The 27,453-nt window shown below is 42.2% G+C and overlaps 1 protein-coding gene across 5 annotated transcripts in view; it reads left to right on the top strand.

Moving 5' to 3' along the window:
* Positions 1-1,609: 1,609 nt before the first annotated feature.
* Positions 1,610-27,453, top strand: part of FGD5 (FYVE, RhoGEF and PH domain containing 5) — a 166,470-nt gene continuing 140,626 nt past the window's right edge. For 2 of the 5 annotated variants that reach the window (XM_039364532.1, XM_039364534.1), the window contains exons 1-2: positions 2,931-3,426; positions 18,507-21,423. In XM_039364532.1, the coding sequence (XP_039220466.1) occupies positions 3,414-3,426; positions 18,507-21,423 (2,930 nt within the window). In that variant the 5' untranslated portion in view covers positions 2,931-3,413. Of the gene's footprint in view, positions 1,752-1,772; positions 1,972-2,930; positions 3,427-9,546; positions 9,614-18,506; positions 21,424-27,453 lie in introns of those variants that run through there. The other 3 variants (XM_039364535.1, XM_039364536.1, XM_039364537.1) reach the window with 3 other exon arrangements.

Consider the following 27,453-nt stretch of genomic DNA (forward strand, 5'->3'; position numbering starts at 1 on the left):
ATGGTGGGGCATAAATACATTTAGGAGAATAGAAGAGTCTTGGATCATAGGCTGAACGATACTCCAGAGTAACCAAATCCTTAACGTATTTCTGACCACCCATCTTTCAGTTACAAAAATTATAGTCTGGTCTACGTGGTATAAAATAGCACTTTATAAAGTCTTAGAAAGGCCCCACCTGGAATACCGCATCCAGTCTTGGTCACCACATTGCAAAAAAAAGATGTTGAGACTTTGGAAAAACTGCACCGAAGAGCAAGTAAGATGATTAAAGGCCTGGAGACTAAAACATATGAAGAACATTTGCAGGATTTGGGTTTGGCTTGTATAGAGAAAAGGACTAAGGGGGACATGATAGCAGTATTCCTGTATTTGAGAGGCTGCCACAAAGAGGAGGGGGTCAACTTATTTTCCAAAGCACCAGAAGGCAAGACAAGAAACAATGGATGGAAACTAATCAAGGAGAGAAGCAACCTGAACTAAGGAGAAACTTCTTAACAGTGAAGACAATTAACCAGTGGAACTGCTTGCCTTCAGAAATTGTGGATGCTTCATCACTGGAGGTTTTTAAAGAAGAGACTGGACAATCATTTGTCTGAAATGGTATAAGGTATCCTCTTGAGCTGGGGGTTGGACTAAAAGATCTCCAAGGTCCCTTCCAGCTCTATTCTGATTGAGATTAAGATTGGTCAGGTCAAGATTGGAAAGTCCCAGGTCCTAAGTGAGTGGTCTTCACCCAGACATCCTTCTCTAGTTAAACCCACCTCAGAAGATCCCCATGGGAAAAAATGTGGAGGAAACAATATTAGATAGGCTATCTGAAGATATAAAATCTAGCAACCAAAATTAAAGTGCAGTTGCACTGGAAAATGTCTTAATTTCCTATGGTCCAGCATGGACCATATTAACAGCCACTTCTGTAAAGTCTAGACACTTACTCTAGAGGACTTTTACTCTAATAAATTTTGCTGCATTATTATTCCCATATTAACTTAGATGGGCAGTTAATCTAAGTGAGCAATTAGCCGGTAAAGAATTATTCTCAGGATCCCTGTAATCAGATCCAACAATGGATTATGTTTTCCTCATTACTCCTTTGCTTCACCTACAAATGTTTATACTGGTCCTTGAGTGTGACTAAGGGTAAACTTGGGTAAACAAGAAGAGAAGAGTTCCATTAATCAGTGGAACAACTTGCTTTCAGAAGTTGTGAATGATCCAACACTGGAAGTTTTTAAGAAAAGATGGGACAACCCTTTGTCTGAAATGGTATAGGGCTTCCTGCTTGAACAGGGGGTTGGACTAGAAGACCTCCAAGGTCCCTTCCGAGTCTGTCATTCTGTCAGATTCTGATGAGGACATCTGTGCAGTGCAATAGGTGCCTTCTCACAAGCAACTCCCTCAGCAACTCAACTGCAGTGGGATTCCTTTCCCCAGACCCTTCATATTTATCTAACCTTCATTCGTCTGGCTGTAAAATGGGCCACAGTGACTGCAGCACAGCAGACTGCCAGGTATTATCAATGGAGCTGCCGGGTGAGGAAATTGTGTCATCTTTCCTGAGTTGGGAAAGAGCGGGGCTGGAGCGAAGGGGGAAGGGCGAGTTAACCCCAACTCGGAATTCAAAGGCTTCTTGCCTCTTCTCAGCCTGAGGCTTGATGGGGGTAGAAGGACGGTATTCCCGCCGGGAGGAACTGATTCACTTCACACCACATTTTCAGCCAGGAGCTGACCTTGCAGTCTCTTTCCAGGTAAACTCCCTCCGCTGACAGGGCCCGGTCCACATTGTTCGCCCGCCTGGAAGCAGGATAACAGCGGCCGGTCCTTTTTCCTCTGCGCGCCGACGGGGAGAGCGGGTTTCTCGCCTTCAACTTCTCTGCTCTGCTCCCTGGAAGTTTCCTCTGCACCAGCTGCCAGCCCTTTTCCAGCGACTAGACCCCTAGCGCAGAGCTCTTACGTCGTCGGATGCAGGTTGGGACTCCAGGATGCCGGTCTTTGCGCGTCGACCTGGCAGTAAATCTCTCTCTCTAAGTCCACTTATGCCGCAAGGACTGGGGTTGGTTGTAGAGGTGTTAAGGGGAGCCGGCCCGCCCTAAGTGTCTTAGGGCGAAAGTTTTCGAAGGGAGCGCGCCAACGCGCAAAAAGAAGGCGATGGGGGTCTGGATCCTTCCTAAACACCAGAGGAGAAGGGGGTCTCCTCAGGGGGGGGATCGCCCTCCCAATCAATGAAAGCTCCAGATCCGAGAGGCCCTGGACTGAGCTTGCTGCACTGAGGTCGTGAAGCCTTGCCAAGGGGATCAAAGGCAGCCACGCTCCGGTCGCTGCCTCTGCTGTAGCTTTCAGGGTTGCGCCTGTGCAGGGAAAGACAGGGGCGCGCGAGTGGGCTCAAACGGACCGTTGCCCCCAGAAATAGCGGCGCCAGTAGGCAAAGGGAGGGGAACGTTTTAGGATGGGGCTGCGTTTGGGGCTCTTGCTGAACTTCAACCGCATCGCCTTAATCTTGCGACGGGGCGGGTCAGCAGCCCTGATAACAGCAAAGCAGCCTTGTTGCCCGGAGTCCCACTGTACGACCTCAGCAGGAGGCGCGCACGAGATTAGACCTGCTTTCAACGTCTTGCGTTCGATTACACTTGCGTTCAATTTCTGTGGTCATATTGGCAATGGGTAGGGAGCCGTGGGGGGGGGGGAGAGGAGGTATATTATTTGTTTTCTTCGTTTCCACCCGTGGCTTTCTAAACCTGGGGGGGGGGAAGCGGCAGCCGCGGTCTCTTTAAATCTCTGGCTTGTTTTTGGCGTTGGCGCTAGCTTCCCCCTCACCCCCACCCCTTTCGCTGCTGCTTTTCAGTCCCTGCGTGAGCAAAAGGGCTTCCTCTGCAGCGAAGGAAGGAAAATGCTTGTCGGCCGGAGGAGGAGGAGGAGGAGAGGAGGAGGAGGAGGAGGAGGAGAGCAGCAGCAGCTTCCCTGGGCAGCGCTCGGCGATCAGCGACTGGCAGGGACCTTCCAGTTGCAACAAGCTGATAGCGGCGATGGGCCAAGGCGACGGCAACTGTCCGCGGCACTGAGCGTCCGACATTGCTGCCGTCCGGGCTGTAGCCAGCCGCCGAGCTCCTTGCCCTCTTTTCAGCCCGAAAGGGTGCTGGACACTTTGGGAGAAGGGTCGCTGCTGCTGCTGCTGCTGCTGCTGCCGCCGCGCGCGCTCTCGCTCTTTCTCTCTCCCGGGGCAACTTGCTGAGCGGATTCTTCCCCGCCCCTTTCCGATCCATCCATGCCCCGACCTGAACTTTAGCTGCCCGGGGGCTCCGCGGAGGGAGCCACCCAAAAGCGTGGAAGCTGCGAATATGATTTGAAAGCTTCGGGTGCGAAAAAGAGGGGGGGGGAGAGCGCGACTGCCGAGGTGGGGGAGACTTCGGAAGATGAGCCACGCAGGTAAGGAGGCTCCGCGGCCGGGCCGGGAAAGCCCCGGAGGGCTCGAGAAGGGCGCGGGCGAGGTCCAGGGTGACAAGGTCTCCTCCGCGCGACTCCCTTTGACCCGTCCAGGATCATCCAGTCGCTCCTGGAATCAGGGAGCGGTCGCTGGGAATGCCAAAGATTTCTCCAAGGGCAATTAGGCCGACCCCCGGAGGGCTATTTCCCCTCCCCCCGCGGAAAAAAGAAAGTCTTGAGTTTTCCAGAGGCCCTTTGCTCCAAAGATTTGTACGCCGCCGCTTCTTTAAAAGACCCTCAAAGCAGGGAAAGCGGGCGATGAAAAGAAACCGTTCGCGGCCATCCCAGCCGCAGAGAGTAAAGTGAAATGGGGAACCTCTCGACGGGCGAAGCGCTCGGGAGGGCTGGCTGGGTTGCGGTGGGCTGAGGTCCCCATTCCGTGCCTCTTTTTACAGTACTAGATGGATGTCGGGAGAAAGGCGGATTCCTATCCTCCAATCCCCCCCCCCCACACACACACATACCACTTCCCATTTTTCCTTTGTGCCTTTCCTTGCCTTCGGCTCCGGTTCCCAATCTTTTCGGCTTTTGCTTGTGCTTCTTTCTTAGAAGGGAGGGAGGGGGAGGGAGGGGGGAATCAGAGAGACTGGAGGGAATCGGCTCCTGGGCGCTTCCCCCCCCCCGCCCCCAAAGTCTCCCTTAATGCCTTGTGGGCGCTGGGGAGTGGGGTTCCGCTCGCACCCCAGAGGAGAGCCCTGTTGGATGGCCGCCCTACAGAGAAGACCAGTCCGCTAGTCTGGAGGGAGCTCAGCGGTCTTTGGAGCCAACTTCTCTTCCGGTCTCTTTTCTCTTCTCTGGACAACCCCCCTCCCTTCCCCCACCCCGCCGTCTTCCCCTGGTTGGGTCTCTTCCTGGCTGGTACTGTCGTCCACCGGCGCGGCGCCAACCTTTGCCGGACTGCTCCGCTGTTTGTTATGCCAAACCCGACGCGCCGTCGTTTCTCTGGCGTTTTTGCACCGGGAATCCGCGCGTCGGAAGAGAAGGAGCTACGTAGCTGAGGCTGCCGGGTGGCTTTGCGGGAAAAGGAGCCGGTCCGGTCCGGGGAAAGGGCGGGCGGCGGGCGGGCGGGCGGCATTGACCCTGAGATAAAACTGTTCAATTGCTCTCTTCGGTTTAAGGCTGCCTCTGCCACGGAAACGTTAGGATGGAGGGTCTTTCCCGACTGAGCTTTTTCTTTGACTCTGCCGGTTAAGAATGATGGGAGTGCTAGTTCAACAAATCCGGAGGGCACCACTTTAGAGAAAAGGACTTTTTTTTCCCCCTCCCCAACAGGCGCCGTCCAAATGCACGCGCGCACACACACACACACACACACACACACACACACACACACACACACACACACACACACAGAGGACCCAATTATTCTGCAGCTTCTCAATCCTTAGTGGTGACTGGTGCCGCTAAAACCGCACCAAAGGCAGCTTTTCCAGCAGGGGGCAATACTATTGTTGTGACTTGCCAAGCTCTTTCTTTGGCTTTTCTGTATATCCCTAGGAAATAGATAGATGGCCCTTGCTTTCAAATTCCCATACCTGGAGAAACGCTTGCAGCTCCATCTGTTTTTGCCTAGAACTGCCAAACGAGGAGGAGGAGGCGGCGGGGGGGGGGGGGGAAGAGAGAGACAGAGAGATAATGAGATTTCTATATGGCTTTCTAAGAGTGCCTTAGAAGTTATGATAGAATTTCAATGATTCTGATGAAAAAATTACAAATGGCATTCCGAGGAATGAGATTTATCTCCCAAGAGAAGGAAAATTAATCAGACAGGCCTTTGCTAAAGGGAAGACCTTACCTAGGATTTCAGGCTAAGGTCACAGGGCTCATTTGAGTTGTCCAGCTGTATCAGAAAACAAGCCTAAAAAAGCTTGTTGCCTTGATCAGCTTCTATGTGTGAATTGAGAAGGGGTGCCATCAAGCAGTTAAATGTCCTGTCCTAACCTTGATCCTCTAGGAGATAAATGAAAGGGGGGGGGGAAAGACTTTTGAGAGTCTGATTGCTCTTCTTTAATCACCCTACCTTATTTACAAAACCTTAGAAAGGGAGACATGCAGGCATTATGGTCTTCCTTTGGTGAACTTCCCATGCTTTCTTACCACTTCACAGAGAGGGAGGGAAGGAAAGAGAGAGAGATAAGAAAGAGAAAACAGAATACTAGCACAAAGGTTTTTCATGATTAGTGCTGGGAGTCCCCATTTAGAAGCCCTAAAGCAGGGGGTCTTCAAACTTGGCCCGTTTATGACTTGTGGACTTCAACTCCCAGAATTCCTGTGCCTGGCTGAAGTCCACAAGTCATAAAAGGCCCAAGTTTGAAGACCCCTGCCCTAAAGGAAACATCCAAAACACTGTGGAATATAGTTACATAGAAATCAAATTGCAATCATTGCAGGAAGAGAGCTGTGTTAGTCTATGGGAGCCAACAATCAGGAATCTGATAGCACCAGAAGGAATTTGGTAACATTTCAATATATTCCAATTTCATTATTTTTTTTGCTTGTTTCGTGTCTTTGAGACAATGTTGACTCCTGGCACCAGCCTTACATGTCCCAACAGTTTTCTTTAGAATGGTTTGCTCTTGCCTCTTTCCTAGGGCTAAGAGAGTGATTGGCCCAAGGTTACCAAGCTGGCTTTGTACCTAAGGCAGGACTAGAACTCCCAGTCTCCCAGTTTCTAGCCCAATTCCTTAACCATTACACCAAACTAGTTCTCACTTTGGCTCAACATACTCAAAGTAACTAGAATGCGTAAGTAGCAAAATGAAATTTCATTGCCTAAATGTTAAAAAACACGACATGGACAATGGCTCTGATTTCTCTTTCATTGTGATAGAGAAATATACCCCATCCCCACAGATGAAATTTTTATTGATAGTGGATTAGAGCCTGAATGGCTTTATTATTATCTCTCAGTCCAACCTCACAGGCTTGTTGTAGAAAAAGTGAAGGCCAGACTGTTCTATATCTTGCCTTGAACTCTGGAGGAAAAATGAAGGCTCCATCTAACAAAGAACAAATGAACAATCTGACACCAACCTTATTCCTTTTGAATGGGTTTTTAGGCTTGAATGCTTAATTCTCTAAATTTGCTTCTCTCTCGTGCTTCACCCTCATCCCATCCCCGCAACTATTTGGATAGTGTTGCTAACTTCTTTGTAGGCTTGATCCAATCCTCAAATCAGCCTTCCTCCAATATAATAGCCCTCTGGACACTTGGGAACCCCAGTGAGTTTGGAAGCCAGGAAGTTGTGATAGAGGCTGGTTTACGCCAAGGAATCTGTGCTTCATTTTGACACATTCTAACACACATACCCATTGCCTTACGCCCAATGCATATTGGAGTATGCGACATGTTACATAATATGGGAAAAGGGGAAGTGATAACATGCAAAAGAAATTAGGACTAAAATAAGAAAAAGAAAATACAGCTAGATTTTATTTACATCAATGTCATTCAGTGCCCAGCTCCATTCCTCTCTCTCCTGGGTAATCATTCTTCTTTCCATCATGTCCAAACTCTATCTTTTCTTCAGTTATGCTTTAAAGAATATACATTAGAAATACTGGTTATACTTTGAATTTTGATAACATTATCAATATTATTGATAATACCAATGCAAATATTGATAATACTTTGAATAATCGCAGTGGCAAAATGTCTGTACTGAAAATATTTGTATAGGTGACAAATGCTGGTTTTGAAGACTTGATTATTCTAAGAACAGGCTATTGTAATATCTTGACAATGGGAGGACCCTTACACTGAAACATCAGCCCAATGAGAAAATGATTAACGTTAAACGGATTTCAAATTCCTTTCCTTTTCTTTAAAACTCGCAAGTTTAGCATTACATATATGAATATAATTGAGGCTATGCAAAAAAACAAAAAACAAAAACCCATGCCCTTCAATCCTTGTCCCATTTGTTCCTGCAAAAGAAACTTCTGTTTCTTTTCTACCTCGTTCTCAGACTACCTTAGAATTTATTTTGGGACAGTTTGGGGACTCATTTTATACCTGCAAGATAACCAAAGAGTTTGCACTTTGTTTACCCTTTTTTTTTTAAACTTCCAGACTGTCCCTGCTTTTGATATATTTTTTAAAAAAAACAAGGAAAGAAGTTCTCTTTCCTTAGAAATTAAAAAACAGATAGTCCTTATTCAGTTACCACAATTAGGACTTACAACTCGGTTGTTAAATAAAGTGGTCACTGAGTGAAAACACAAAACCTGCAAAGGTTGTAAATGAAAAGACTGTTCGCAAAGTTACTGGTTGCGAAATAATTTTTTCACCACTGTCTCCACTGCAAATGGATACTAAATGAATCAGTTGCCAAACAGGGGCTACCTGTAATTTCTTTTCTATTAGCTTTATTGGGAATGCTTGGAAAAAATGGATTAGAATATGTCAATTCAGCATTACTAATTTATTGTTTTTAGTTGCAAAATCTTGTCCGACCCATCGCGACCCCATGGACAACGTTCCTCCAGGCCTTCCTGTCCTCTACCATCTTCTGGAGTCCATTTAAGTTCACACCTACTGCTTCAGTGACTCCATCCAGCCATCTCATTCTCTGTCATCTCCTTCTTCTATTGCCCTCAATCTTTCCCAGCATTAGGCCCTTCTCCAGTGAGTCCTTCCTTCTCATTAGGTGTCCAAAGTATTTGAGTTTCAACTTCAGGATCTGGCCTTCTAAAGAGCAGTCGGGGTTGATGTCTTCTAGGACTGACCGGTTTGAACGCCTTGCAGTCCAAGGGACTCGCAGGAGTCTTCTCCATCACCATAGTTCAAAGGCCTCAATTCTTTGGCGCTCAGCCTTTCTTATGGTCCAACTTTCACAGACATACATTGCAATTCAGAAAAGCATGGCCTTGATTATACGCAGTGCTTTTTTTCTTAAAAAAAGAAAAAGGTGCCAGAACTCACACACATCATACAACCCGCCTTGCCTATCCTACAAGGTGCCAGAACTCCGTTCTGGGCATTCTATGAGGAAAAAAAGCCCTGATTATTCGTACTTTAGTTGGCAGGGTGATGTCTCTGCTTTTTAGTATGCTGTCTAGATTTGCCATATAGAGCACTACTAACAAATACTTGTAAATTCAGAGAGTGGGCATTAGAATTTGTGAGAAATCATTTGGCAACAATGGACATGCAGCGCATGGTTATGAGTAGGCCTTTTCAGGAGCAGCTCCCAGCCCCAGCCCCCAGGTATGAAAGAACTTCTGCAGGAAAGCCTGCTTGTTATCTTTTCAGCACCAGAGGGAAGACCTTCCTATTTCCTTGGGCATTTCAGTCTCCTTATCTTGCTTTTATAGTTCGGTGTCAGAGTGTTGCTTTGAGGTTCAGCCCCTGGCAATTCCAAGTAAGCCTATAAAAGTAAACACCACATTTAAATATAAAGGCCTGTTTGAAACCTTGATGAGCCACTGCCAGTCCTTGCCAACAGTGCTGGACTAGGGGGTCCCAATCAATTCAAGGAGGCTTCCTGAGGTGCATTTTAAGTAGTTTTAGCTCTCTGACATTTTTAGATGCTTATATTAGCCTCTGTTGTTTATAATTGCTGTTTTAATTGATTCTTGTAATTGGTTTTTTTTTTGGTTGTTGTTATTGTACTACTTTTGATTTACATGGGTTTTATTTGTGCTTTATTAGTACATTGGATTGAGAGCTATTACCTAGAGGGTGACAGATAAATCTAGAAATAAATAGTATGCAATTAAATGAACACTCTCAAGCAATTTGGCAGATCTGTAGTCTCCTCTACTGAAGGTTGAATGCCTTCTCTCCAGGAATATTGCCTCTGAACAAAAATGCCATATAATGAGGATGGGAAAGCTCTTGTACTAAACCAATTCAATATCAGTTCAATTCAATATCAACCTCTGACTGTTTTTTTGGGGGGAGGTTTACACTAATATTGAGTTTTAGAGTACCCTGAAAATTTAGAATAAATTTGGGAACAGACAGCAGACTGATAGAAACTTTAATTTGGCCATTGACAAAAAAAAAATACGATCAGTAAAATGAACAATACAAAACTATCCCCTAACAACAAGGTTGTCTGCCTGTCCGTCCTCCTTGGGAAGAAAGCAGCTTCACAGATGAGCACATAATAGGCATCAGTTGGAGGTGGGTATCTGTGGATATATCTATATATCTTAAAATGAAAACAATTAAAAAATGCACATGCATGGCTCCAACAAATCCCTAAGTTGGTCTAAATCAGGGATCTTCAAACTTGGCTCTTTTATGACTTGTGGACTTCAACTCCCAGAATTTCCCAGCTAGCAAGTCTGGTTGAGGAATTCTAGGAGTTGAAGTCCACAGGTCATAAAAGGGCCAAGTTTGAAGGCCTCCACTCTAAATCATATTTCAAAACTGATGCCTTTGCAGAAAGAAAAAAGAGAAAAAGAAAAACCTATAGCTTATGTTGATCAAGTTAGCTTTACTCAGGGGATATATACAAAGAAGGCCGGAGCTAGTCAGTATTCTCTGTTTCTTTTGATTACACACTTTTCTTTCTTTATGGACTTTAAAGCCGTCTTCCATATACAACCAGCCTATCCCTCCACCCAAGAAATCCCATAAATATTACTGTAATTCTTTGGGCTTTCCTTGAAGATTTCTTTAGTGTTTCTCATGAGAAGGAAACTTGTTATTATTTTTTATTTCTGTTTTAGTCAAAACCTAATGACATAAAACACTCCCAACTTCACCTCTCCACCCCCCCCCCAAATTGAACAAGTCACCCTGAAACTTTTTTAGTTCTCCCAAGTCTGCTTTAAGCGTAGTGTTTGTGATCTGACTAAGGGCCTCATTGCATAATAAGAGGGAGCTGAGGTTTGACACAGAGACAAGTTTCGGTGCTATCTTCTTTCCAGTAATGTTAAAAACAAGAAGAAACTTAATGTGACAGAGCATTACCAAAGTTTATTTATTTAGATAATTTATATAGCTGCCTACCCACTCACAGCAACTCTAGACAGCTTACAGATGACAATAAAACAATGTAGAAATAATAATAACAATAACAATAATAATAACAACAACAACAATAATAATAATATCCCAGGTCCTGGGTAAGGATAGGTAGACAAAATGCAAAATCCAGTGTGAACATCTGGCTGACTGTGCGATGATCGATAATCATAATAAATAATAATAACCCCCAACCACCCTCGGCTCCCACACACACTCAAATCAGCCATTTAATGGGCTCCATCCCACTCTGGGTTCCTCAGGCCCAACTCTTCAGGGCCTTGAGAAAGAGTGTCTAATTGTCGATAAGAAAGACAAAAAAGTCTGGATAGTGGATGTGGCAGTGCCTGGAGACAGCAGAATAGACGAGAAAGAACTGGAGAAGATAACAAAATACAAAGACCTACAAATAGAAATAGAAAGACTGTGGCAAAAGCAAGCAAGGGTAGTACCAATAGTAATAGGCTCCTTGGGTGCAATCCCAAAACAACTGGAGCACCACTTGAACACCATTGGCATTGACAAATTCGCTATTAGTCAATTGCAAAAGGCGGCCTTATTAGGAACTGCTTCCATCCTGCGACGATATCTGTAATACCATAAACATCCACATCTGCCTATCCCAGGTCCTGGGTAAGGACTCAATAGGTAGACAAAATGCCAAATCCAGTCTGAACATCTGGCTGACTGTGCGATGATCCATAATAATAACCCCAACCACCCTCGGCTCCCACACACACTCAAATCAGCCATTTAATGGGCTCCATCCCCACTCTGGGTTCCTCAGGCCCAACTCTTCAGGGCCTTGAGAAAGAGTGTCAGAGAGGGGGATAGACTAATTTCCGGAGGGATGATATTCCAGAGAGAGGGAGCTACTATGGGAAGACCCTTCTTCTAGGTCCTGCCAGATGTATCTCCTTAGGGGACGGGACCCGCATCATTCCTTGCCTTCCCTCTCTAGTGGGTCAGGTGGATATGACTGTCAAGAGACTTTTTTACCCTTTAAACAGTGACAAAGGAAGTGAAATGGAGAAAGGTAAATCCTGAGGTGTTTCTAAATAATTTCACAAATCCAACTATGTTGGAGTAGTTTATACCTCCTTCATTAAGGGAAAAAAAACATATGAAACATTTGGGGGGGAAACAGAACGATTACAAATTATATCTAAACCTGCTGTAAGAGTAAGCTAGAATCAATGCATAGCTATCAAAAAATATCATGAACATCATAAGTACAATGACATCATATACAATGTGACATGATATTACTAGAAAATGTAGGTTTATTGCTCTCAGCAGCAACCAAGAGCTGGGCTATTATTAGGCAGAATGAGACAGTTGCTTTAGGCAATAGATTTTGGGGGATTTGCAGAATCAAACTGTGGGCCAAGTGGCTTTCTTACACATCCTAAATTGACTAGCTATCCTCAGTACTGAAGTAATATTTAGCTGCCAGAAATGTTGGCTAGGTGCCATTTAACCTTTGGCACATGTTAGAAAATATCTTGGATTGGTCCTGGCAACCATGATTCTTCACTTATAAGTATAATAATCTGATACACACAGACACACACACACAATCTGCAAATGAGTAAAACCTGAAGGATGTGAAATCAGTGACGTCTTGGATTTATTTACTGTTGCATCCTGAGATAATGTGGATGACAACTCAGATGGTTTACAACCTTAGCAGAGATTCTCTGGCTGGAATTATGTCCTTGTAAATCACTCAGCCCATGATTTTAATGATCCCTGTTACATATATAAAGTCAGGCCATCAAACATATGCTCCAGATTTATCTGAATGCTGAAAAATGTGGATATGGCTTATCTGTACAATCCTATTAAACATTGGTTTATTGAGTGGTTAAGAAAGCCCAAAGGGTAGAATTGTAGATTTCACTTCAGTGCAGTAATTTGGAAATGAGTTAAAATAAATGAAGGTTAATTGGTTGATTATTATTAGAATTTGCATTGATTGTTTCAGTTTTACTGAAACTGTAATTACTAGCGGCATGAAACAAATTTTGTTGGATAAATCAGTGAGAACCTCCTGTTAAAAGGGAACAGCTATGCTGATTCTAGGTTTTGAGGGCAGCACGGGGCAGCTTCAGAGAAGTTATGTTCTCCAAGATCTATGTCTGTGCCACTACGAACAATATTAGTCCAATGGAGGAGCTTGCTATAATCCCTCTTTTATTGCACTTTAATAAAAAGGAGGAGGAGGATGACCAAGAGGCTCCTGATCTTCCAAGGTGCGAAGCTTGGCTAGAGTCAGCCCCAATGCTAGTGTTTTGTATGAATTGGAACCTGTACACATATTACTTTATTTAGAACTGGATGCTCTAATTCAAGAGACTGTTTTTCTTTCTAACAACATGCAGACTAATATTCCTAAACCAGTTGCTATAGTTATCACTCCTACCCAATAGAAATAATAGGTTTGGCAGAAGCTGATAATACATCACAGCTAGAGAAGACTGATACTGTCAAAACCATTTGGAAGAGTAAAGTTTTTATACAAGTAAATTTCAAAATTGAAATTTATATGGTCACCCTTTGATATTGACAGCTGATTTCAAGCAGACTTGTGATCTTAAGATATAGAATTCCATCAGCTGAATCTTAAGCACGGACAGAATATGTTTGCGAACAACTTCTTTGTCTGAGAAATAACTTTCTACGCATACTGCAGAGACAAGGACATAGGAAGGTGTACTATCGGTTTTGTTTTCAACTGAGGACCACTTGATTCAATTTAAACTGTCTGCCAAGCAAAGGCTATTGATTTGTAGAGACAGTGATTGCCAATGTGACTGAGCTGCTCCATTCTTTTCCGCTGTCCCTCTGCTGTCTTTCTACTTTCTATCTCATATAAAAAGTTAACACATTCCCAGAACTACTGGGAATTCTTATGGTATATGTCTCTTCCATCATAGTTTAGCAAAATGTAAATCCACTATATGGATTTGTGCAAATAAAATGCTACTGTTTGGGGGAGAGGCAGAAATGTGTTTTTAAAAAGATACAACAATTCAATCCTCACAAATGCCAGAGAGCAAGGGACATCTTCAGAAGAGATAATGTATTGATTAGAATGTGACACTGCTTCATGAATGCAGGGTTTGGACCTAGAAAGACAGTATAATTTGTATTAAGATATTATAAGTTGCATGATTGAATTATGGTCAGCAAGATAATAGAAGTAGTTATCTTGAAGATCATGAGGATTCAAACTGATACTGCAGTACAATAATACTCAAAAACTGAGTGATATTATCTGAACTACAAATGGTAATGCTTAGCTGGTTAGATATAAAATAACTAAGAGTGTATATGTGAGTGGGTTTGTATGTGTGTAATTCTGTCTGTCACATATCTATCTATCTATCTATCTATCTATCTATCTATCTATCTATCTATCTATCTATCTATCTATCTATCTATCTATCTACCATAATATACTTTGCAAAATAACTAATAGATAATATAACTAATAGATAAATATTTGCAAATATTTATTTATAGGTTGCAAAATTCAACATTTTTTGGCATGGTACTCCCAGCAGCAGTGAAAAATATTCTAAAGATAATTCTGTATATAAACAGAATCTTGTATAAAATTTTGTACTCTAAATAAATAAATATTTATTTCTGGGACTTCTAGCTATTGAAGTAAAATGGAAAACTTGTTAAAGAACTCAAAAGTAGAAATTTCAGGGACATTTTGAATACTACACATCAATAACTCAAAGTCTGCAATCTTTAGCCAATCATAACTTTCTAGTGACTTATCAATTTTATCGGTGTTTCCAAGTTCATATTTACTATATTTATGTTTCATATTTTACATGCATGTTTTAAGAACTTTATCTATCTATCTATCTATCTATCTATCTATCTATCTATCTATCTATCTATCTGACTTTTTCCAAATGTCTCAGTCTCACTGTAGTGATTAGTAAGGTTTCCAATTCATTTAAGAATATTTCCTTCAGACAATGAACAACTGCAAAACGATCTGCCTCGTAAGAGGTATTCTTCAGCTTAATTGCAATTAACCCAGTATTTGAGATCTATCCTGAAGGATAAATCCTGTGTAGGAAGGGAATGATTAATGGGATTCCAGGTGACATTTGGAAGCACTAAAAGTAGTTGGTCTAAACAGAGAATTAAATGTAGAACTTGAACTGCACTGCACAAAGAGTATGTCAGCATCTTCCAGATTCAGAGACAATTCACATGATTATTTATTGAAAATATTTACATATTGCTTCTCATAAAAGAGGCTAAAAGTACTTTATGATCAAATGAGATACGGTTTTGCTCTGAGAGTTGAAAACATGGTGTTCTTCATGGGCATCCTAGCATGGTGCAATCTCGTTTCCCACTCTGTTAGCAAACCATGAAAAACTTCCTGTATGTCAAAGGGACACCAGAAGAAAAGTAACTAGCAAATATTTACTACTATACAAGAAATCAAAAGCCTACAGTTTCTTAACCACTTTCATCATAAAAGAAAACTTAGAGATCCTTCGAAAATTTCAACTGAATGGGATTCTTGAAAGGGACACAGCCCTGCAGGAACCAACTCTCATCCAGAGGAAAGTGGACAAGCAGAGGAAGAAGCAAAGCCTGACAAGGAAGCTTCAAACAATAAGGGGAGGAGACCTATGAAAAAGTGATGCTGGATAGCTTTCCTTAGGCTTAGAGTGTTGTTAATCGCCTCCCAGTTTCCCACTCCTCCACCTAGCAGTTCAGTGGCCCAGTTCATGAAATGAACAAAGATTTTTAAAGATTTTTACTTCTTAAAAATACCTCTTTCACAGGTCACTTTCAATTGTGAAATACCAATAGACCAATTGTGCAGATGTTTCTGTCAAATATGATTGAAATTGATCCTAGGAGAATTTCCATTTTTTTCATGCATGCACACAAACACCCAACTCCTGACTGAAATGCAATAAATATAAAGAGCAATAAACAAGGCTGTATATGGAGATCACAGTTATTCAGGATCAGTCTTACTAGTGTTTGGCAACTTTACGATGTGTGGACTTCAACTCCCAGAACATCCAGAGTTGGTGGGACTGCAGTCCTCAGAATTTCCAGCAAGCATGGGAATGGATGATGGAATTTTGTAATTTGATACAGCTGAACCCCATCAAGCTGAGGAATGATTGGTTTAAACACTGATCAAATCCATTATTCCATTATAACAAGAGTATATGGGCATTTAATGAATGGATTTTGATAAGAGAGTTAGTGAAGTATCATCATATAAAGCACAATCAAATAATCAAAAGCTGTGATAGACTGGATTTTTTAAAATGTGGCATTAAAATGCAAGGGAATCCCACACTCATTTCTATTTGGGAAATAATAAGAGTAAAAGACAGAGGTAATTCTCTTGGGTATCTCATACTGGCAGAGAGCAACAAGGCTCATTGTGATATCCTGAGCTGGGGTGTGGTGAAGAAAGCTTCTATTCCTTTTGCTGTAACTAAAACAGAATCCAAAGCTGCCAAGCCCATCAATCATAAAGCCTTTGAGAGCATTTACAGTGGTGATAAAACAAAATAAAGCTATTTGCCAAAAAGACATTCCCTTTATACTGTTCTATTAAAAACAAGCAAAACAACTAAAGAAATTATATGGTGAATTTATGCTGACACCAGTTACAGTCCTCTACCTAATTACAAGCACGACACTTTCTAATTAGCATAAAGAATTTGATTTAACCAGAGTTGAGTACTTTGAAGTCCTGTCTATTTTGTGATTCAAACTCAGAGTAAGATGTAAAACTGGTTCAAACTGGACTTCTGTTTAATTGGCAATGAGCAGCAGTCCTGTAGAATATTTTTGGACATATTTGCTCCTGATCAACCAATGACCTGATTACTGTCTTCAAATGTCTGAAGACTATAAGTTGAGGGAATAAATATGTTACTGTTGCTCCAGAGGCTTAGACCCCAAGGATGAAAATTTCAGGAGAGCACAAACTGGCTAACATCAGGAAATAATTTCTAAATGTTAGCATTATTCAATAGTGTCTGCTACAAGGAATAAAGATCTCTTCTTTAGTGGAGATATATTCAGCAGTCACTGGATGGCCATCTCACAAGGATGTTGTAAATGCATCTATTATTATAGATTTTATTCTGAACAGAGGTTTAGATGAAGTGACCTCCAAGCTCCTTTTCAGTCTATGGAACTTTATTTGTTAGCAGAAAATAAAATGTTAATAAATTAGAGAAGTCTATTATGATTGCAATTGCATAGGTCTTCCTTGTGCTCTGTACATTCTAATTTTCATTTTTATGTATCTAGTTATTTTTGTGCTTTCAATTCAGTTTTGACTCCTGGAGACTCTCTGAACTGGTCCTTATAGTTTTCTGAGCAAGTTTTCAGAAGCTTTGTCACTGCCTAAAGCTGAGAGAAAGCGATTAGCCCAAAGTCACCGAGCTGAGGCTTTGTGCCTCAGATAGGACTAGAACTCACCATCTCCCATTTCTAGCCTGGTACCTTAACCTCTAGAACAAACTGGATTTTGCAGTCTTAATAACTGACTAGAAAAAATGTGGCCTAATGTAGAATTTTTTTGGTCTTGTCAGGCAACCTAAATCCTAAGATTGTGACAACTTTATTAGGCCACATTTTTTTTAGTGACAACTTTATTTGTTTTTATGTTGGGGCTCTGAAAGTTTGTGTGAATGGGGGGGGGGGTGAGTGAAGTTTGCATAGATGGAGAGGAGTTTTTCCAGCACCCTGTGGATAATTAACTGCAGAATTATATTTATTTAGTATGGATCATAGATAAAAAAAAATCTTGGATTCTTATTTAGTCGAGCATCTGGTTTTTCATGAACCAATAAACCATAACATAAGGGCAATGGCCTTTCTGACTCTTAAACTAGGTTCTCATCACATGATCATCACATCACACTCAACCATTAACCTGGTTATAACTTGCTACTTTGGACCTATCACCACACAGTCATGCTAATAAAGTTGAGGACTACCCATTTGGGGAATACACAGATGCTCACTGCCTCCACTCTTTCCTGATATCCCATAAGTCCTTATGCCAGGAGAAAGGTGGCTAGACTTCTCTACATCAGTGAGCTCCTTGTTCCTGGCTCCCTCAAGTCCTGACTATGAATTTTCTTTAGATTTCCTGACTAGGGAAGAGTAGTTTGATCCAATTTGCCCTGGTATAATATTGGTTAACACTGCCTCTTTTCATCCAGTTTAGTTTAGCAGATTTATGCAGCATGGTGGACCCTTAATTGAATCAATGAAACAGCCCATGAGGCCCACTTTATTCTACAGAGGAGTCTAGAGTCAGACTCAAATGCTATATCTGATCCTTCCCCCCCCCCCCTTGCTTAAAATAAAGGATGTCACTGAGGTAAGGCCAAACCTCAAGATCTTCTGTATGTGAGACTAATGGGATTGGGACTGTGAAGCCTAGAAAAAAGATAACTGAAGGGAGATTGTTGAGGTATTTGAAAAAGCATAAAGAAGAAAGCAATAATTTTTCTCTACTGGGAACATGGAATAATAATTTTAAGTTTCATGAAATAGATATGGGTTGCATAGAAGCATCTTCACAGAATAGTTTATCAGACAAACTTATTACTAAGGGAGATTATGTGAGCTTTTTTATTTGCTGGATGCGGACAAGTAGGCTGGACAGCCATCCAACAGGAATGCTTTCACTTGGATTCTTGCACCGAGCAAGAGGCTATATTAAAAGTCCCGGTCCCTCTCTGGTCTTCTCTGAATCTAAGAAATAGGGCAGCCAAGCTCTTGCTGATGTTGGAAGGAAAGCAGACTTTGAGAAGAAGCTTGCTTAAGGCTATGCAGACTGAATGGGACAGTTTCTTGTTTCCCACCAATCCAACAAATACCCTAAAGCTATCACTTCCTCTGCTTTGTAATATCTACAATATGTTTTAAGGAGTATATTAGCAACTAAATGTTTCTTAGTAATGTAGAAGCTTGTTAATATAACATTTCCTGTTTTTTTTTTCTGTTCCAGATCTTACAAAACCACCACTGGCCCCAAAACCAAAGATCTTCAGTCATCTGGCTTCCATAGCAGCTTCCAAATTTCCTCCATCACTATCAAGGGCTGGCACACTTCATAATTTAAACTCTATGTCTAGGGGTCCAAAACCACCCATTGCTCCCAAGCCAAAAATCTCCACTGACAGCGATCCAACAATTTTTCAGAGATCCAGTGTTTATGCTAATAATACCTTTAACAAATATCCCAACGGAAAACTGGAAGCAGAACTTTATGAGGAAAATCAGTGCAACAACACAGAGTGTCCAGAATCAGAAGGTGGCAATGAATACATTGTGATTCCTGATCTTGAACCAACTGATAAAACCTATAGTGACTGTGAGCAGGAGCCAGCTGAGAATGAGATTCTGCACACTCTTGAACCAATAGGTGAGGAAGATGGTAATTGTATGGACAGCAATGAAGTATGTGGTTGCCCATTAAATGTAATGAAGAACAAGGATACTGAATCAGTGGGAGAAAACTCTGTGGGATCGACTGAAATACCAGCACATGACTGCCCCGAAACATTTGAAAGGGAAAAAGAAGATGGTAGAAGAGATGAATATGAAAAACTCGGCAATGAAGATCATCCCAGTGAGACCAAAATGAACTGTGCAGATGAAGCTCTAAGCAAACTGGATTTGGTAAATGATAACAATGAGTATAATATGGACGGCAAAATATTGAATGGAGAATTTTTGAAAGAAACCATATACGATGGTATCATTTTCAAGCATTTAGAAGAGCCAATATCAGCAGAAGAAGATCAGCCTCTAATTTGCAAAGAGGCAGTTCAGTTTTTGGAAGAGGAACAATTAAATACTGATCTAGAATCAGGCCCAGCAAATCACAGTGATAATGATTCAGCCTGGATTACAGAAAGAAAGTTTATAGAAGATGCTAATGCTCACGTTGCTAATGATGCTGATGTGGACACTGGATTAGAACCAAGTGGGTCCGAGCTTGGTATTGAAGAGAATTTTAGAGAGACCACAAATGAAATGGATGAAAAGGAAGATGAAACAGACCCAAATGCTGAGGGAGAAGTTCTCAACAATGGTTGCCAAACTACTGAAATGAAGAATGTGGTAGAAATATCAGAGACTGAATGTGAATCAGGGGAAAATTCTGGAGAACAAAATGAAATGATAGACACAGAGACGATGGATGATAGCTGCCAGATCATCCCCTTTGGAAATGAGGGCAGTGAGGATGCTCAGGATTCCCCAGATGAAGATTTAGATGAAGATTTGTCAGGAAAAGAGACTGAAATGCCTGATAATAACCCACCCCTCAGTTCTGAAGATACTAATGGGCACAAATCTGATTCGCAGCTTAGAAAAGAATCTAAGTCAGATGTTTTACTTGGAGATCACAGTGCAAGTGAATGTACTTTAGAAGATACACATTTGGATAATCCAATATTCGAGGTGGATCACAATGATAAAGAGGAAACTGTCCCAAATCTAACCAGAGAAACATCAACTGAAGATACTGAGCTTGGAGAATTAGCTAAATTGGAAACAAACTCAGCCAATGAATGTGCAATTGAGGAAGCTACAGTGGTCCCCGAAGCGTCGGTTGTGCCTGATAACAATGGAGAAGTAGCCAGTGATTCCCTAGATGACCCATATGTCCTTGGAGACAGTTTGCCTACAGCAAATGAAATTCTTTATGCTGGAAGAGAAATGCAGGAGGCTGATATCCAAAACAGCTCAAATGATTTCAGGGAGGGAGAGAACACAGAAAATGAAAACCACTTGCTTTCCATAGATCGGAAAAACATTGTTACTCGAACAAGGTCCCACTCTGGGAAAGTACCTGGTTATGTGCCAGAAACAGTTCCAGAAGAAACAGGGACAGACACTGAATCGCAGACCTTGAGCACAAACACCACTATTTCTGAAAATTTAAGACACAGTTGCTGTTGGTCAGAAGGAAAACCTATAGAACTGGCTAGAACACTACCTGCAAAGCCAAGACGCTTCATTTTGTACCCTCGATCTTATTCAGTAGAAGGCAGAGACGTCCCTGTCTCTCTGTATCGAGAATCTGATAACTCTATATTAGATTATAACAGATTAAACAGGACCGATGAGCTGTCTTTACCATATGTAATTGGTTCTTCAGGTAGCTTTTCCCAGAGGAATCACCTTACATCCAGTGGGGTTTCCACTCCTTCCTCTGTGGTTGATATTCCACCTCCCTTTGAACTAGCCTGTATCACCAAGAAGCCCATCACAAAAAGCTCCCCATCCCTTTTAATAGACAGCGAATCTCCTGATAAGTATTGTAAGAAAAAGAAGTCCTCCTTTAAAAAATTTCTCACTTTGAAATTCAAGAAGAAGGCAGAAAACAAGGTCCACGTAGATGTTCATGTTTCTTCTTCAAGATCCTCCTCTGAGTCTAGTTATCACGGACCTTCCAGGGTGATGGAACTGGACAGAAGAAGTTTGAGTGGTTCACCTCAGCTGTTATCACGGACCGCCAAACTGAGGGCCTCTGAATCTCCGACTGTTCTTTTCTACAAGGATGGCAAGAGAAAAGGAACCCCCAAAATGTTTAGCAGAAGTGTGTCAAGGGTAGAGTCTTTTGAGGATCGTTCAAGACCACCTTTTATGCCTCTGCCTTTAACAAAGCCCCGGTCTATTTCATTTCCCAATGCTGATACTTCTGACTATGAGAATATCCCAGCCATGAATTCTGATTATGAAAATATACAAATACCTCCACGGAGGCCCACTAGGGCAGGAACCTTTACTGATTTTTTTGAAGATCCTAGCAGGGCCTTATCTGCTGCCAATGAGAATGATGGCTATGTGGATATGAGCAGCTTTGCAGCCTTTGAAAACAATAAACAGCAAACCACCAACCAGGAAACAGAAAGGTATTGTAGCACATATTTATATAAGGCCTGTTAGCCTTGACCACAGAAACTAGACTTCCTGTGTATTGGGAGCTAAAGGCGGATTCTCAAACTTACTTGGCTTATCTCACTTTTTTCAGGAAATGCTTTCTATAAAGTATTTAGAATAGGACTTGATTTTTTAAAAAAAATAATAATAATAGTATTTTATATATGTAATTTAAATGTTCCCTACTTCCAATATTTATCAGAAAATTGCTAGATTTTCATATCTGGATCGCAGTAGTAAATCCAGTTAAATTTTATGAATCTTCTGTAAAGTTTGGACTGAAACTTGCTCATTTTTTTGGGAATAATGCTTTGAACTCCTCTATGTATAATCCAACACAGGTAGTCCTTGACTTATAACCATTCGTTTTAGTGACCGTCTGAAGTTACAACGGCCCTGAAAAAAAAGTTACCTATAACCATTTTTCATTTCATTTTACAACTGTTGCAGCATCCCCCCCCATGGTCACATGATCAAAATTTGGATGCTTGGCAAATGGTTCACATTTATGACTGTTCCAGCCTTCCGGATCACGTGATCCCCTGACAAGCAAAGTCAATGGGGAAGCCAGAGGCACTTAACAACCATGTTACTAACTTAACAGCTGCAGTGATTCACTTAAATACTGTGGCAACTAAAGTCATAAAATGGGGCAAAATTTAACAACTTAAGTTAACAACCATTTCGCTTAACAATGGAAATTTTGGGCTCAATTGTGGTCGTAAATCAAAGATTACCTGTGGAATGAAGGGAAGCTCCAGGGCAGAATTTTCCTCTAAACTATTATACTGCCTTCTACCCTTCCTGTTTCCCTGCTTTTCTGCTTATCTGTTCCTCTAAGACAGGGGTAGGCAACCTTGGCTCTTTTATGACTCGTGGACTTCAACTCCCAGAATTCTGGCTGGGGAATGCTGCCTCAGGAATTCTGGGAGTTGAAGTCCACGAGTCATAAAAGAGCCAAGGTTGCCTACCCCTGCTCTAAGAGTTATAGTCACTTCTGGTTCCCTCAAATGTAAGATTCAGTCTATACAGGTAGTCCTTGACTTACAACAATTCATTTAGTGACCATTCAAAGTTACAACAGCACTAAAAATGACTTATGACCGTTTTTCACACTTATGACCTTTGTATCAGCCCCTTGATCATCTGATCAAAATTCAGTTGCTTGACAACTGGTTCACACGTATGAGCACTGCTGTGTCCCAAGGTCATGTGATTCTCCCTTTGGCGACCTTCTGATAAGAAAAGTCAATGGGGAAGCCAGATTCACTTAACCAGGTTATTAACTTAACAATTACAGTGATTCATTTAACAACTGCGGCGAGAAAGGTTGTAAAATGGGGCAAAACTCACTTAAATGTCTCATTAGCAACAGAAATGTTGAGCTCAATTGTGGTCATAGGTCAAGGATTACCTGTAGTTTAGACTTGACTCCTGGTACAAACCTTATGACGTGCTCAAAGTTCATGGCTGGTACAAAGAGTTTTACAATCAATGTTTGGGAAAATGTCTGAATGAATTTCAAAAACTGTTGAAAACTCTGTGTTCTAGAATATGTGTTTTTCTAACCATTTGGAGGGAGAAAGATAGAAATACATAATGCAGAACTTTAGTAGTGTCAGTTTACTAACTTTTACCTTGGAACTGCATCTTAAGTTTATTTACAGCAGACATGTCAAATTCATGACATCATGTGATGTTGCACAACGTATCGGGACGATTTTGCCATTACTGGCAGTGGGGTGGGTGCAGCTTCTGGATGACGCATTCAGCTCGCGGGTCCGCAGTTTGACACCCCTGATTTACAGAAAGAGTACTCAGAATAAGACTGGTATCCCGTGTGCTTATGGGGGGTGGAGAATATTGAATCTGATGGCAATTGGCTCCTTCCTCTACAAGAGCGCCTTAGCAGAGTGAAACTTCAACTAGGAGCTTTTCAAATAACAGTTCAATAATTCTCATCTCGATGTTCCTCTATATTGTGTTTTAATGAACAGATTTAAAACTCTGTCACACTCTAATATTGTTTAGAATCCTTTGCAGCGCTGAAGTGCTACATTTGCAGGAAATTCTTACCTTAGACTATGCATTTAATTTCTTCATATTCAGAAGACTGTGGTATGTGTATACTTAATTAGATTCCATCAAATTTATAGGGCAAGAACCCAATAATGAAAGCATGCTAGATATAATCTTTCTTTACAAATTACTGATGTGGGGGTTAGTAACCAGTACATTACCCTCTGAGGGATAGTTACTTCTTTTCCCTCAAATTTAGCTATGTAGTATTAATAATTAAAATAATGATTTGGTAATGGAACATTAGAGATGTCAATACCATGGGTCCAACAAAGCCTGTAAAAGAGTTGGTCATTAGTATTGTCAACTATCAGCAAAATGGTTGTGATTTGGGGAATCTGTTTCTTGCCTTTTAGGTACTACTTTGGAACCATTTCAGTGTTATAAGGAGTAGGTATATATCTACTCAGTGAATCAAGTCATCATCCATTATCTCTCCACACAGCTACTGAGTACTAGGTGTATAGATTTATTTTTCCTTTAATGAAGTGGTTTACAAATATTTAATTACAAGAAGTTAAAAAGAGGTCACTTGGAGGCACCATCGGACGGCAAGTTATACTACTATACATCCTTACTAATCTGAAATACTGGCATTGGAAAAAATCAAAGCAAGGAACGCCACTTGTTTTTCTGGACCATGATTTCTCACAACTGGAATAGTGTGAATTTCTTGGTGTTATATGTTATAGCCCGTCTGTCAGAATTCTCAATTATTAATCATGCATATTCTTTGGGTTTAGGTTATTCGGGTTCTGCCATTCCCCTATGGGCGGGAGGGGGTGGTCGGGGGCTTGTAGTGCATGTAGACCATTTCCTCTATCTGCTTTGGTGCATCCTTTATGAGGTGTGAAAGGAATGCCTCGGGGGCATCTGCTTTATCTCAGCGCACTGGGAGAAACCGGAAAAGACTTACCAATCTTGAGAGAGGTGCCTTATCAGTTGCTTTTCCACAGCTCGATGTCACTGTGGATTGGCCTGTTTGAACTGACTGGATGGACAGTTGGAGTGGGGTTATGGTTTCGCAAGTTTAACCTATTGATTTTGGTGGGAAGTCCTCAGATCCTGCCTAGCTTTCCTGCTTTCTGTACCTGCCAATAAAAGTTCCTTTTGAAATGATGCTAGTTTCAAGAGTTCTGCTTTCTTGGGAGAGAAATGGAGGCAGATCCTTACATTAGGCAGCATCTGCAAAGTGGTCAACTCAGAGGACTAATCCTACCATGGGGACCATGCAAAATAATGTCTAATCACAGAGGTGAGAAGGTAGAAACTGAGCACTTGGAGGGGGCCTCGCTGAAGGCTTGCCTGAGCAGCAGCAGCTCGGACTCTGCCAGCTCATCCAACAAGGCAGACACTTGTGAGAAACCGAGGTGGTCAATTGGAGTGGGGAAGAAGGACGACTGGGACATGAAAGCCAGGAAAGTCACCCTCAAGTGTGGCAGCCATCAACCCAGTTGGAAATGTGAGATGGAGAGATTGCTAAATGTCAGTGAAGATGAGAGTGAGAGGCCAGTGCACTCTGACCACTTCCTCAAGCAAGCCAATGGCATGCTGGTGGAGGCATTCAAAAACTGCAAAGAAGAAGAGGCCAATCCCTGTCATGGTTCAATAACCATGAGTCTGGACGAGGAAGAAGAGGTCTGGGAGAGTGAATTCGCAAACCCCGGCCCTTCCAAGAAGCCACTGGAGTGACAGCCGAGGTCACCAACCCAGTCTATGCCACTCCAGCTGGAGGAGATGGATGCTGAGCCAGAAGGAGGGGGACTCAACAGCCTGACTGCAAGGTCCCAGCCCTGGGTATAAAGTATGATGGATCACCCCAACAGTTGGGCTTTTTCCTAACTCACATCCTGAGCTATATGCACAAATATGGGTGGGACATCCTCGGGGACCGTGGGCACATCAGGATCATAACCCTGGCCCTGGAAGTGCAGCTGCCCGGTGGATGGTATAACATTGGTGCTCCCAAGCACCAGAATTTTAACCTGTTCATGGCAGCCCTGAGAAGGAGGTTGGAGGACCCGCTAGCCGATCGGAAAGCCAAGGAGCGCATTAAAACCATAAAACAGCAGATAACAAGTGGCCGAGTACACTGAGGAGTTTAGAGACTTGGTGGGCCACCAACCTCTACCAGGCTTACATCACCCAGGGGGATCCAGTACACCTCCACGGCTGGTCCATAATGGCAGAAGAGGCTGAAATTAACCTAGCATGCAGCCAACAGCGAATGGACTGGACCTGGAGATGTTCCCCTCAGAAGGGAAGAAAGAGATGGCAAAGACCCTGACCATGAACCCACATTCGACCACCTGCTTCAGATGTGGCAAAGAAGCCCATCAAGCAGCCAATTGCCATTCGAAAGCACTGAACCTGAGGGCAGACCACATCGTAGGAGGAAAACCTTAGGAAAAACCCATCTTTGAACAGCGAATCAGGGATCGAGTTTAGACGAGCACTATAAACTATCGAATGGTTCCTGAACATAAGAACCTTTGCTTGATGAGGGATGAACTGCTCTGGGTAGGAGAAAAGTTATACGTGCCAAAAACCCAGAGAGTAAAAATCATGCAACTTTGACACGACTCAAAAATGGCAGGGCATTTTGGATTTGTGAAAACTTTCCATTTGACCAAAAGGTAATTCTGGTGGCCCTCTATAAAAATGGACATTGAAAGCTGTGTGCTAAACTGCCCTGTCTGCGTAGTGGCAAAAGACAGGGGAAAACGCCAGGATTATTACAAGTGGTGGCCAGCCATTCAGCACCCTGGAAAGAGATCTCTATGGATTTTAGAGTAGAACTGCCAGAATGTGCAGGAAACATTGTCATTTGGGTTGTGATGGACCTATTTTCCAAACAGATCCACTTCATATCCTGCCAGAAGATTCCCACTGCTATTATTTGTATTACACATATATTGGCTGCATGGGCCCACACAATGCATTACAATAGACAGGGGGGTCCATTTCACCTCAGAGTTCTGGAGAGCTTTTTGGACCTACTTGGTACCAGTCAAGGACTGTCATCTAGTCATCATCTGCAAACCAATGGTGGGACAGAACTCTCGAACTCAGTATTAGAACAATACATGAGATGCTTCATACCAAAAGACAATTGGACTGAATTGTTGCCTTTCGTAGAAGTTGCTTACAACAATGGAATGCATTTAAGTACCGGCTACTTACCATTCCAAGTGGCAACAGGACAAAGTTTCCACCCGATGCCTGAGTTAGCTGTTAACGAACCCACCATCTCCTCTTTGAAAGAGTGGATTAAACAGCTGCAAAACACCTGGCCTGTGATTAGAAAAGCTTTAGATGAAGTGAGGGAAGCTTATAAAATTCAGGCAGATAAGAAATGAATGGAACCTAAACCATTCAAAAGAAGGGAAAAAGTATATCTCTCACCAAATTTCTAAAATCCCTGCAGCCATCGGAAAAGCTAGGACCAAAATTTGTAGGACCCTTCCCCATAAAACACATAATTAACCCAGTAATAGTGGAATTGGAACTCCCAAAACCATTGAGACAGTGTATTTCACTGCAGCCTGCTTAAACGGGAACTAACCTCCCCTTTAAGGCCACCAGAAGCTCCCCCCCAATCCATTATGGTGGAAGGGGAGCAACATTTTGAAATTAAAGAGATATTAGACTCCAGGAAACATCTTGGGTCAACCCAATACTTGGTGGCATGGAAAGACCTCCCACTATCACAAAATGAGTGGGTGCATAAAAAGCATGTCAGGGCTCCCCGACTGCCACCGTATTATTTACTTTATTTCACAAAGCTAAAGCCAAATCAGAATGAGAACAACTCTTCCCATCCTCATTCTGGATTGGCTATATGCCATCATGAAACCAATCACAACTGGCTATATGAAATTTTTATAAACCTAATACAATGTAACAGCAGGAATCCGTACTCT

The sequence above is a fragment of the Crotalus tigris genome, unplaced genomic scaffold, assembly GCF_016545835.1.
Source record: "Crotalus tigris isolate CLP2741 ecotype Arizona unplaced genomic scaffold, ASM1654583v1 scf7180000019794.865796, whole genome shotgun sequence".
Lineage (NCBI taxonomy): Eukaryota > Metazoa > Chordata > Lepidosauria > Squamata > Viperidae > Crotalus > Crotalus tigris.